This window comes from Leuresthes tenuis, unplaced genomic scaffold (genome assembly GCF_036924035.1).
Source record: "Leuresthes tenuis unplaced genomic scaffold, fLeuTen1.0.hap1 SCAF_8, whole genome shotgun sequence".
Taxonomy (NCBI): domain Eukaryota; kingdom Metazoa; phylum Chordata; class Actinopteri; order Atheriniformes; family Atherinopsidae; genus Leuresthes; species Leuresthes tenuis.
The window spans coordinates 18781552-18795284 of NW_027325362.1; the positions used below are offsets into that span (position 1 = coordinate 18781552).

General features: G+C 37.5%; 1 protein-coding gene across 4 annotated transcripts in view; it reads right to left on the reverse strand.

The window, feature by feature from the left end:
* The window catches only part of macrod2 (mono-ADP ribosylhydrolase 2), a 374142-nt gene that overhangs the window by 86232 nt on the left and 274177 nt on the right, over positions 1 to 13733 (reverse strand). For all 4 annotated transcript variants that reach the window (XM_072391251.1, XM_072391250.1, XM_072391249.1 and 1 more), the window contains exon 7: positions 3187 to 3217. In XM_072391251.1, coding sequence (XP_072247352.1) covers positions 3187 to 3217 — 31 coding nt within the window. The remainder of the gene's footprint in view (positions 1 to 3186; positions 3218 to 13733) is intronic.

A 13733-nucleotide genomic window follows, 5' to 3' on the forward strand; every position in this document is an offset into this window, starting at 1 on the left:
TGGCTCTGATCCTGTGAGACATTGAAACGTGTCTCCTCCTTGGAAGGAATAATCTGTTTAAACCCAGGTTGTACGGCTGAGATTGATGTGCAAACAGGAGTGGCACTTAATAACCTCTATCATGCTGGGTGACCTCGTGGCCCACAGTGGGCACCAGTTTGTTTATGGGTGGTACCTCCGACACACTATCAGTGCAGAAATTCTGTTGTGGCTAATGGGCCGGACTGAGGGATTGGACTGTCAGCGCAGTGTGAGCCCTCATTTTTCTTTCCAAGCGTATAAGGTATGCCCTGCGCACCCTGACTATACTCAACCTCCCTTTTTTGCCATCATCTGTCAGTGGTGACTGAGTCCTCTGGAATATGGAGGCGTGAAAGAGAGTGTCAATTAGCATTAGCTTTCCTGACAAATCTGTTTTCCTCACCACAAGGGCCTTGGATAACTTGTTCCTGATTTCTCTCTGTCACAATATCAGGGACATGGGATTCATTCTCCTGCTGTAATCAAGTGTGGATGTGGCACAGTCCTATGTGCATAAATTGCAGTGCGACCATGTACATTTTCACAAAAAGATAGCTTTAGCTATGTGTAAGAGAGAGAGAGGAAGAGATGAAGGGGGATGTGACTCTCTTTCTAAAAAGCTTTTGTTTACATTGCTGAAATGGAGGCTGACCTTAAAGGTTATCTAAAATGTACATAAAATGTCAAATATCCTGACAAGAGAGGAGGGCCTCTTTCAGAATACAGCAACACTCTGGGGGCACAAAGAGGAGTCATGGAGAACAACATCACAGCACTGCTGTAATGCTGTATACTGTAGTTCTTTTTAGAGTCCCTCCTCTATTTGCCCTCTGTTGTGTGAAGATCTTTAGTCTTAATCAGCTGTATTGTTCTATGGAGATGCAGTTATGGGAAGCACTAAGCTGTTTATTTATTGAACAGGCTGTTTAATTCCTCCCCTCTGCAGCATGTTTGGCTCTGCACAGACTATCCTTTTGATGTGAGGGGGCTCCTGGTGGAGTGCTATGACAGGCTCCCACTGGCGATGCAACACACAGCACCATAATAAACAGCAATAAGTTGTAGCCTCGTCAGCAGCAGCAGTGTACAGTAAAAGCTATGGCTCCTTCTCTTGTGCACACTCTTGGACTGACTTTGTGTCTCCATTGTAGGGCTGTTTTATTCCTCATATTTTAGAATCTATAATTTAGAATTTTTTTTTCCATCCATCGCTAGATTGAATGAGAATCTGTTGCGTCACTTAAAAAATATGTCACCAACACCAGTATTCAAGGGCTTTCAAATAACCAGCAAGAAACACAGATATCAGTCATGTGTTTTTCTATCATTAGCACCTAAACAAGATCCATTCTGAGATATGTGCATAGACATATCACTGAAAACAAACAATATTGCTCAAAGAGATGGTGAGAGGAAATTATGTTTTGCAGTGTGAATTGAAAAATATTATTGGGAGGAAAATGTTCAATATCCCAAGAAGGAAGTAGCTTATTCAGTGTACATAAATTAATTATAAACATCTTGTAATTTAGAGGCACATTTTACTACACACAAGACCTAACAAACAAGTTTATGTAACTCTGCATGAGGATGCATGACTGCCTGGAATGTCTTTGATCCACTTATATTCAGGGAAGTTTCAGCTGGTTTTAATGACCACTGCCAAATACTGTAATCAATGCTTGTACTCCTTTACAGGTAAAAATTCAGAATGCTTTTGTGATAGCTGCCAGTTATACTGTAGGTTTGATAAAGGAGAAAGTGTGATGTCTTTGGTCAGAAATTGCATCGTTTGGGAAAAAAAAATTCTCAAAAGGACCCAATATCCAGTCTTAATGTGTCTGGGGACACATGATCTTCTTATGTCCCCCAGCAGCAGATGATACATTATTTATATATATGTACCTTATATATCTTATCTTATAAACTGCACATACATTTATGTCATTTATTATTATTATTATTATTTAGATGTGCTTATTTCATGAATTAATGTCAGAAGGTACCTTGCTCAATTGAAAACAGACAGCCATGGAAAAAAAACATTCTTGTTAGACTACTTTCAGGTGGCTTGGCAAATGAAGAAGAAATAATATACAAAGCCTCAATAGAAGTACATAGATGGATCTGAGGACATCATGCTGTAAATATGTGTGAGGGTCAATTTTATGCCAAGAACAAGAAACATATTTCACAAAGGGCACACACAGGAGAAACATCTACCATCTTGTGAACGTTGAAGTAAATAATAAGAATCACCTTTGGACTTTAAAGACAAAGGTCTAAAAACGAAAACATTTTTATTAGTTTGTGTTGGTCACAGAAGAATTATCATCCTGGCACATACACTTATTGGTCCATTGAAAGGTAACAGTGTTTGCAACACCGGCAGTATCAGCTCCTGTAAAATGTCTTAATTTTCAAGGCTTGGTTACTCACAGCAACCTTTATCTAATGATAACAAAACACAGAGGCGCAAAAAGAAGGCATCCTGGTTATTTGCATTTATGCTCAAGTTTACCAGAGTTTTGAATGTTTAGTGGAAGTATGCTGCTGTTGACTAACAGCCAAATATGGACAATAAGAATTAGCATGGTAATTAATCCTTATACATTTGGTACCACTGTGATTATTGAAGTTGTTTGCTAATTCAATTCATGGCATGAACTGTATGATTACAAAAAAAAAAAAACTTAACAGAGGGAATTAAAATTTTCTATTGAGTCACTAAAACTACACATCTCTTAGCATTTACAGTTATTTACCATAAAAAACCCTAATCCCATTTATGTCAATAAGTTTGGCATGTTTTCAATGACTTTGCACAAGTGACTTTGTTTAAGTACAATGAGCATACCCACTCTTTTCCGAGGATGCCTTGCAGCACATTTGGCTTGGTCCCATGAGAGTACAAAAGCAATGTTCAGGGTTCTCATTTTGTTAACCTTCTGCTACGCTGTATCTTTTTGTGAGACATGGTAGAGTATAAAGTGATGTTTTAACAGGGTAATATAATGCTATGGCTTAAATGTATACTGACCTGCTAAAAAATATGTTTGCAACATATTGCTGGAAATCTATGCAGATTGTTAGAACATTTGACTGAGAATCAGAAACAATTACAAGGACTGAGTAGAATAAATAAAAAAGGGAGATTACGCTTACCATAGATGCCTGTGGAAATACATGGGAAGGCCTGTGCAAAAAACAGAAAGAAATAACAATCAAAAGATTATCATACAGACTCAATACAATCTCATAAAAAGGTCGTGTAACATAAGTATACACCAGTGATTTATTTATATTTTACTACACAGCATCTATTGTAATTTTCTATTTCACAAACAGTTTCTACTGTGTGCCAACATACATCTGCAATAATAGTCACTACAGGACACCAACTTCTCACATTTGGATGTTTTTTATGTACCGTACCTCTGCTGCTTCACCTGTGAGAAGCGATTTGCAGAACCCTTTGCCTAACTCCCTGTAATGTGAACTGTAATTCAGCTCTCACATACAATGCATGTACAGTTATGCTGTTTACTTTGTCTGTTAATTTTCCAGAATAAGCCTATTAAACATCATATACTTGAACACTAGTATTCATACACATACTTAATGGATTATCCAGGATAATAACGGTGTGTTCAAGAGGTTGTTTGATCAAATTTCATCATGGACTGTTACACTAAAGACTCCCATGCAAAGGTTATTCAGTGTGTAACGATAAAACTTATAGAGTCAGATTTGCAGAAATCAATAATATCTACAAACTACAGAAACGCATTTATAAAATAAAAAACAGACATGCAAAGAACTTAAAAAAAGATCCTAAATATACATGTTTTCATGAGCTTAAGAGAAAATATCCAACATATATTTATTGATGTCTTTTCCAAAAAGATTATAAAAAGTTACCACCTTGTAATAGTTCTTGCTTTGTAGCACTTTGCAGCAGACATATTACTCAAGCATGGCTTTATAGCTGAAAATAGTTTCATTTTTCTTTACTTCTGTGAGCTAAAATATGATGATGCATAGGCCTTGCTGTAAACTGCTCCAATTCACATTCATCTTTTTAAGTATGTGAATAAACAGTAAAGACAAAGGATTTTTTTTGTTTTTTTCACAGTCCCCATTTGTCCTAAAAACAAGCTGAATTGGTGTTTTAGTTTCTGCATTCATCAAAAGGTGTGGCCACAACATTAATATAATGAGGAGACAATTTGAGAAAGAAAAAAAGAGAGAAAACGTTCCAGTAGCAGCTCAACTGGATGAACACAGAACAACAAAACAGCTAAAATATTCAACAAAGAATAGCACCCATATGTCAAATTCTCCCACTGCCAAAACTCAGCCCAACAGTTTGTTTTTCCATGCTGACCCTGTCAAGTTGTATTTAGAACTATGCTGTTGCTGGCAGCTGAGCCAAGATCACTCCATTTTAGAAAGGAAAACACAATTGATAGATCTGAAAGAGAAGGATAGCAAATACATGGTTCAGTGTGATGATAATGTAAACAAATAGTCAGGGTCTGAATATTTGAGTTGTTTTAACTGAGAATAAATATAAATTGACATATAATGGAGACAAATTATTTATCTAAAAAAAGGTTGTAAAAAATATGAAGCCTTTATGGTTTCTTTAAAGCATCACAACTGATGACCTTCACTTTGAAATACAATAGTGTGTTTGTCCTTGCTTTAAGTGAAGAGGAATGAGACTCCGTTTGCATTCTTATTTACCAGTTTTCAGGTTCTGCCTGTCAGAGTAAATCTTTCTTGTGTGGGGTGATTTAAATCTTTTACCGAAGCTTTGACCTTTCCAGATGACTGTCTGGGTCTGACACAAAGCACAGATGATGAAGCATGGAAGATTGTGGCCATTTTTAGTCCTGTGTCAAACTCTGGCTATAGCAAAGACATGCGTAATAGGATTAAAGGTGTAAAATGGCCAAATATCCAAACCAACACATGGCACTAGGAAGAAATGACAACTGTGCAAATATGTGCACTTATAGTAAATGGAATTAGCAGAACATCAGTATTAACATCACTGGAAATCTCAACATATGGTAAATTATGCTCATGTTACTTTTGGCAATAATTCAAACATAGAGGAATCAAACTTTCTTCAGCAGGAGGAATCAATTTGAAACTATGTAAGGAAAGTAAAATTAATTCAGTCTTCCATTAAAATGAGCAATACTCTCAGTCTGTACCTTCTGCCAGCCTCAACTGTTAAAGTGATCCTAAGCAGAAACCTTGTTATTCTCTCTTAGCTGAAAGGTGACAAAGTCAGTCACTTGAACTTGAACTTCTGCTCAGACGTAACTAAATCTTAACATGTAACAGGCTGACACAATGGCAAACCATCAGCAAATAACAATTAGAATTACTTAAATGATTTTTTTCTCTAATCCATTAAAGAGTATTGACCGATTGGTTGATTGATTGATTGATTGATAGATAACCACTTAATGGGGCATTGCCATTATCTGACTTCACTGCACATGTTCTTACTTGTTCAAAAGGTGCTTATTACCAAAAGTGAGAGTAGTGAGCAAAAATTCTTGGCACTTAAGATGTTTAGAGTCTAATCCATCAGTCAGGAGGAGGGAAGGCAGGTGTCTAGTCAGTCCCAAAATCACTTTTCAGCATGACTGTATACCCGGATATGCACCCAAAGTTAGAAACATTTGAGACAGGTTACATCAATGAAAGAACTGCTGTAAGCTCCGCAGTAATGCTTGACCTAAACCACTTGCCAAAGTGACAAAAAGAGAAAGGAAAAAGTATGCAAATGTTCCAAGGAGAAGTAGCATAGCAAAATAGAGAACCGTGCAACTTATTTCAGTAGTGACTGCGTTGAGATTTTTTCTTACACACAGAGGTGATGAGTGGTGACAGCCACAGCACCCCAGTAAACAAATAGGCTCAATTCAATTGTTGTGGCTCAATTTCAGCAAAGGACTGAAAACAACAAGAGAGCTTCAACAGTTTTCAGAAGCAGCCAGTGTGCAAAACTATGGACCTAGAAAAGCTAAACCTATTTTTCTTTTTCTTTCCCATCAGCACTCGGCCACAGCTGACGCCATTTTGCGTGCAAACCTTTACTTCTGTTTACAGCGTATGAAGCCTGGAGTTAATTAGGACAGTCAGTGGTATATATGCAGTCATGACCTACCATTCCTTGTTTAAGTTATTATTTCTATCTCTGGCTGCTCATTAGAAGTGAGTCAGCATGTCTTCCTGCACCCTACCATAAGGCTTTGCCTGACATGTTGGCTTGTTGCTGATTTTCTTTGCTTAGAGAGGGCTCAGAAATTGGTCACCAGGGAAATTATACTGTTGCCAGGGCTCCTCCCTAATCTATCACGTCACTTTAAAGTGGAGCACCTTTCCTTTCAGTAACTCTACACACTTACAATGCATCGCAGCACCGAATGGATTCAATATTTGTTTTGGGAACTAATTATGTCACACAAATGTATCTTTTTAAAGATAAGTGTAAATTAGAACTCAATCAGACTTAACAAGCTATAATAATTATATTAACATTACAAGATTTTAATATTTTAAAATGACAGAAACATAACTTATATCAAAACGTTGATTGATCAATAACAAAGTGCAAATAAAACTAAGTCCTTGTCATTTGTCTGTGATCACGATAACCTTCTGCTTTCAATTGTTAAGCGGCAGCAGGAGACAGTTGAGACAGTAAAGATGGCTCAATCTGTGAGAAAATGCAGTAGTCCTGCTGTAGACGCTTTACTTTCCCCTGCTGCAGGCTCTGGAGAGTAGCCCTGAGCAGATCCGTTAAGGGAAGGAAAGCCATGCATGGGCACAGTGACTGCAAAACCCTGCCGGGGAGCACCTCGTCTCGGCTGGCTGAGCAAATAGCGCTGGACCCAGGGTACTACCCCAGCAGGCTAAGATGTCCTAGACAGTTTGCAGATGGAATCTATGCTTATAAATCACAGCAGCATAGGGAGACCTCGAACAAATGTGACCACAAGTATGTTATTATTCAGCAGTGTTGCCACAGTTTGGGACTACGTCATAGTATCAGAACATGAATCCAAGGCAGTCTTCAATGTTGATTGCTGTAATTCTTTAAGCATGTATACCATGTCTGGTTTCTCAGGTGGAATCAGCTACCTGCTGCTGCTGGGAAGAGCATGTCACGGTAACAAATCATGATATTTACATATGACACATTAACACCCTTTTATTCTGCATAGTACCTCTGTGCATATTCTAATGTGAGCACTGATTGTTTGAGTGTCATTATGCTAAATGGAGGATGGAGAAATGCAGAGGATAGGAAACCTAGTACTTAATGGCCCGAGGCCCACCGACCGTTTTCATACCTGCAGTGATTAAGTGTGACTATTATCACAATAATATCTGTCCGCTAAGGACTCAGCATCACTGGCTGTGGAAGGAGGAACACACTGGATGATGATTGATACTCAGCTTAAAAAGCTTAAGTTTTTAAGTGGTTTACATGCACTTTTTTAAAAAACAGTTTTTCTTACAAGTTAACCACAACTAAATTCTCTTTAATGTTGAAATGTCGAATAAGCAATAAAGCATGAAAATGTACAGATAAAAAGTTTTATCACAAACATGTAATAAAAGACAGAAATAATCCAGACGGAAGAAATTGCTTGTAACAATGGTTTTGTTAACATCAGCATGCATGTATTCCGCTGTACCAGTGTGAATTTGTTTCATCTTCCATTATGCTACAGCATAAAGATATATAGGTTATTTAGGCAAGTATGTACAAGAGAAGGGTGAGTATTGAGAAATTTAACAAACACACCCATCTGTATTTGGTAAGGCTACAGTGGGACAATCCTAAACCCTTGATGACTTTACTGAAAACAAATTTGCAAGTCCACAGGGTAACAGATTGAGCCTGGGATCAGCTAGAAATTAGCTGGTTGATTTCATTCTCAATATCTAATGATGATCAGAGTGCTCTATGAAAGACTTTATGACACACAGTTCCACAACAGTGATCACATCTGCACATGCAGTGGCTGTTGTGTTGCAGGAAAGAAAGACAGGCTGCTACATGTTGGTCAGCCAAACAATGACAGCGGTGAGATGAATGAGCAGAAAGAAGGTGTACATGCTGCAGCCTGTGGACAGTGCAGGGCAGTGGAGCCAATACAAGCAGATACTAAACTGAAGGCTGCTCGATTCATTGGTCCATGACCAGCCTTATGGTTGATCAAACACAGTTCACCCTGAATGTCAAAGCTACAATGCAAAGGTATACTATGAAGATTTTTTTTAATACAATAGGTGATAGGACAATAGGTCGAGAACTGCAACGCAACTTAAAAAAACCTCATGAAAGGAATGCTGAAATGAGGAATGCTTACAAAAAAATACATGAACTTTATTCTTTCTTTTTTAAATTACATTTTTTTATTTGTTCTAACTAGTACATTGAATGTAAAAATGCATTCCATTCCTGGGATATTTTCTGCAGAGATCGGCTTCAGAAAATATACCAGGAGTGAATGGTATAACTTCCTTGGCATTAAGAGGGAAAATAAAGTATAAAAAGTATACTAGTCTGAAGCAAGGGCACAAACAAGTAGATGTCTGCTTATATTTACATATGAAGTATCCTGCTCAATATTGCATTAAATCATATCACTGACCATTAGGCCACAGAGGCAACAACAAAAAGAAATTCAAAAGCTGTGGACAAACTGACTATTACTGCATGAGCCATACAGGATGAACAGAATTCTAATGAGTAGCTGAAGAACATGTCAAGTGAATTCAATAGCAAAATCTATTCCTGCTGCTTCACTGTACAGCCAAATTTGTACAGCTGCAGGCAAACATATGTTAGAATTTTTTGCTGTTTTTTAAAATACATTTTATTGATTACATTGGTATGCTTGTAGAGTGTGAAAGCAAGACTTCTCTTCAAGCTGATCTGAAATGCTATGACATGGAGAGAGATTCAGATTGACAAGGAGGTATCGTGGATTTGTGGCTTGTTTGTCTGATCAAGAATTGTTGACATGAAATACAGTAAATTCTAAAATGGAGGCCGAGGCCTTTATTTGCTGAAAGGAAAACCAAGACAGAGGCTTTTGTTAGAAACACAGAAGATTTCTTCTGCTTTATACTAGTTGACATTTCAGTCAAAAGCCTTCCTGGCTCTGATCTGGTTCTTGTTATTTGTAGAATCAATCAATCAAAACCCATTTTTCTTTAAAGCTGCAAAAAAGGTGGGAGGAAGCAATGCCATTCATTTTTTTCCCCCCGACAGACCACAGCCTCCATAATCATTTTAATACTGGTTCTTATTTAGCAATTTATATTCTCTAGTAGTTAAAGTTTCTTTTAAAGCTTTGAACTTTGCTTTGATTACAATATTCACCCTGATATAATTACAATCATCATATGAAATCCTTATTGTATTTAACATAAGAGCAATGACATTATAAACTCTAGGAGGCATTCTGATTTAATCCTGCATCAGAAACAAAATGTGAACTAAGTGAAGGAAAATGTAATTGCAGTAATTCTGAGCATAAAGTCTGATTTGAATATTTGAACCTCAGCACAGAGAGGTAGAAGGCATCATTCAATATGCCTCAAGGCCTCTATGCCTGTGATTATTCCACTGAGTGCTTAAGAAATGTAGAGCATGTTTGCAAGCTCTGTAGAATTAGCAGTCATTTGCATGTTGGAGGCTTAAATTACAGGTGGTCATGAAGAAAATGTTCAAAGGAGTGAATTGGAGGATTCCGTCATAATCCATCAAGACATGGGTATGTTAAGTATATCAAAGTGAAAAGGCTCTGAAATGCTGAAGATAAAGAATGCAAAAGGCCAACTAAAACACGTACCTCTGTGTGAAAGGTATATGAGTGGAGATTAGCAGCATATGAAACTGAAAGCATAGAATTATCAATAAATCTAAAAATAAATCGTGATTTGGATTAGAAAATTATTATTCCCAAACTGCTGGTCAAAATTAGGAATAATATAAGAATTAGTGAGCATTTATCAGGACACATTCATTTCCCTTTATAAATCAACTTCAATGGCACATTTAATCAGAGAAAAGAAAAGAGACTTTTCTAGTCTTTTAATGTGAAAGTCATCCTATGGTACCAACATAAGGCTACTAATTAAACATTTCTTCCTCTTTCAAGGCGCCCTTCAACATTTCAAAAGCACCATATCAAAGAGGCTTCAAAGTCAAAAAACCCTGCTGAATTTTGAGTTGACAGAGCAGCATACACATGGAGACAAGTGACTTGCTATATGCCCCCTGTCTTTGTGGCAGAACCAATGTGTGACTAAAACCATGTCTGCTACAGTATGCATACTAATGACTACCAGTGAAAAATAACCCAGATGGACAAAAGAAGTTTGAAGCAAGTAACTGTCACTGTCATCTGAAAAGAACATGAATGACTTATTATTTAGAGTATTTTTATTTTTTTTTACAGGGTGCTTATGGTTTGCCAATAAAATGGACTAAGAGCTATTGTGTACTGGCAATAAAGAGTCTGCAACAAAGTATCATGGGCAATGGCATCTGGTCGCCAAAGAGGCAGGAATTAATAAGGTTGATGTGAAGGCAAAGATTATCCTCTGCTGCAGACCAGCTGCCATCCAGAGTAAAAGAAAGTTGACGTTGGTAATCTTTGCTGACATCAGGAGTTTACGTATGAACACAAAAATCCCAATAGACATTAACTCCTTACAGCCCCTCGGCCGACATGATATAGAATTTAAAGGATGATTGATTGTGCAGTGACAGTGTCATATATTATGACAAAAAATATGGCAACACAGACAGCAGTTCCATTGTTATCTCCTATCTTACAGATGATAGTTGTTTATACTACCATTATTGTTGGGAATTATGCAAATTTGGTAACCCAACATCACAGCTAACTCAAAGACTGGTTAGAATATTATCCAGATGAATGTGAATTTGGAATCTGCACAGAATCATAACAAATGATGAAATAGGCCATAACCACATACCCCTGAGCGATGCATATGGGAAAAATACCCTAACATTTATTGAGAAACTAATCCTCATTAAATGCAGATCGAATGCTTTCCGTAGTGACCCCTTGGAAGCATGGTAAGTAATAATTATCAATGAATCATACAGACACAATTTCCAATTAGAAGAGTGAATGTTTGTCTTTTTCCTGTATACTGTAGGGCAAAACCTACAGTATACCACTGGGTAAGTCTGTTTCTTCTGATATCTTCGTTGGCCTTGTGTTTCAGGAATAATAACTCCCAGACTTTAAAGCAGGGATGTTTTTCTCAACAGGGAATTTAATGGACTTAATGAACTCTCTTTGTTAACAGAAAGTCTGAGTTCTCTGTGATTGCTTTCATCGCATTTGCTTCTGCAGCACCAGACAGTAGCTCATCTCATTTGCACAATTCCAGTGATACATAGCCTTTGTGAACTCCAGTGATGCAATGTTCTAGAGGAATAAAAGGCAGGAGGCAGCATGTTTAGGAGCCAAGGTACACTGGAGTGACATAAATAAGCATGAGATGGAAAAAAATGCTGCAAGGCAGACAGATAACTAAAGCCCTGGATAACTGGAAGTGTTGTTTTTAACTTCTGTTAAGAACCAAGTAATTTTTCTGAGCTTCCAGGGTTTATGTTTGGATGGAGTGAGCATGTGGCTGATATATCTCTATACTGAATGTGCAGGGATGAAATTGATATTGATCTTCTTATGCGTTGCTTGATAAATCAACAAATAATCCCAAAATGTCGAATTATCTGTAAAAGTATGAACAGATCGTACCATGAATCATAAGCTTCTTAGATATACAGGTCTTCAGTTGTAAAGTACAGCCAAAATAACTGAATAACAATAACACGGCTATGGTAGATGATATGTTTAATGTAAAATTGTTTGGCTCTTTTGAGATATTCCAGTACTATAGCACACAAAAAACACATGCAGTTGAGACATTCATGAGTACATCAGTGCTTTGGCGAAGAGTATGAAAACCTGTTTGTGCATGTACTCGAGCAGTGCACGTTCACTTTAAAACTTCCCACAACATAAAGCCATAAATCTGAGCTTGCCCTGAGGTAAGAGCAACCAACACTAATTAACAGAAGCAGGATGAGAGGTCAAGGCTTGTGTCGTATTAGCGTGAGAAAACACAATTTTTCAATTTAGAGCATATACTTGTTTGGAGCTCTTTAAATAATGAAGCTTGCTGCCCTATGTTCACAAATACAAATATATTTATTCTATTAAGCAAAGAAAGACTGTATGATTCCAGACACTCAGAGGCTTTCAAATGAGATGACTGACTTGGCCTTACAGAACTTACACTGTAGATATAATATCTGCCTCAGGGATATCTGCCCAAAAAGCAAGATTGCTGATCCAAACTAAAGCTTATTTTAGGCACAACGCACAGAATCGGTTTTCAATGAATGTGTTGGGTTCTACAAAAGACTTAGGACCAAGGACATAATAAGCTCTCAGGAGGTCAGCTGTCTCTCTCTGCAGACCTGTGGGCCATTCTCCCACACTTTGATCTGAGCTCTGATGATGGTGTTGCAGACACAGACTCTGGAGTGAAAGGATTAGGGACAGGAGGAACACTGAAAGAGGCACCTTCCTTTGCATTTTTTTTCATCCTCATTTCGGGCCTAACAGCAGACAGCATGCACACCGGTAGCTTCTCTGCGGTGTTTCCTTTTTTGGTTATAAAGCCCTAAACTCTTAAGGAGATCAAAAGTGAAACATACTAGAAAGACTCATTGATAACTGCATAATGCCTCACTTGAAGAGTGCAGGCATTTTGCTGAGATGGGCATGTGGTTCACACTGCAAGCTATTAGTCATGCTGTCGTCTCATTTCCATATGTGTTTTATTGTCTCATAAGCAAAGGCTACTACACCTACTCACATTTACTGCACTCACCTTACATCTTGTAATACTCACACCTGCGGCAAAACCGAAAAGATTTGTGTCTCACTGTCTCCATATGAAGAGACTCTCGAAAGGGGATAACAAGAAAGCATATCTCAGTTTTACGCATCTTTTGATGAGCCTTTAGCACTGTGCTTGTCTGAAGACAAATGAGACCACATAAAAGCAGAGCTGCCTCAGAATATCAGTATTCAGAAATTCTTCTTTAATCAATTAATTCATGAAGTCAAACATTCTATATTTATGTACATGAATAGTTAAAAAAACTAAGATGAACATGTCTTAACATTTAAAAGACTTTGGGGATTTCATTGATACAGTTCATAATATGCTATATAAAATAATTTATGATTATGATTTAAGGAATCTGTCTTGGTACACAACAGCAGAATAAGAATGGGTCTAATTTTCAGCCAGGGTTTTTGTCCAACACCTTTTAAGGTGTCTGTTTTTTCCTTTTCAGAATGTGTCCGGTTGCTTTGAGATGAATGTGAATCAAATAGACTTTATGAAGCCAAAAGCGTGTGGTCTCATCCACCTTTGATAACTTGGAATTAATTAAGGTGGGAGCTATTGTATCTATTGCAATCCTGATGACGTGCAGTAAATGTTGAAAAAGAAAATGTGTTGCAGCTGAGCAGATGAAGTGATGTAAAGACAGCTTAAAGTAGCTTCTTTTTTCCTTCTTATTTTTTGTTCCCTGACCAAGTGGGACACTG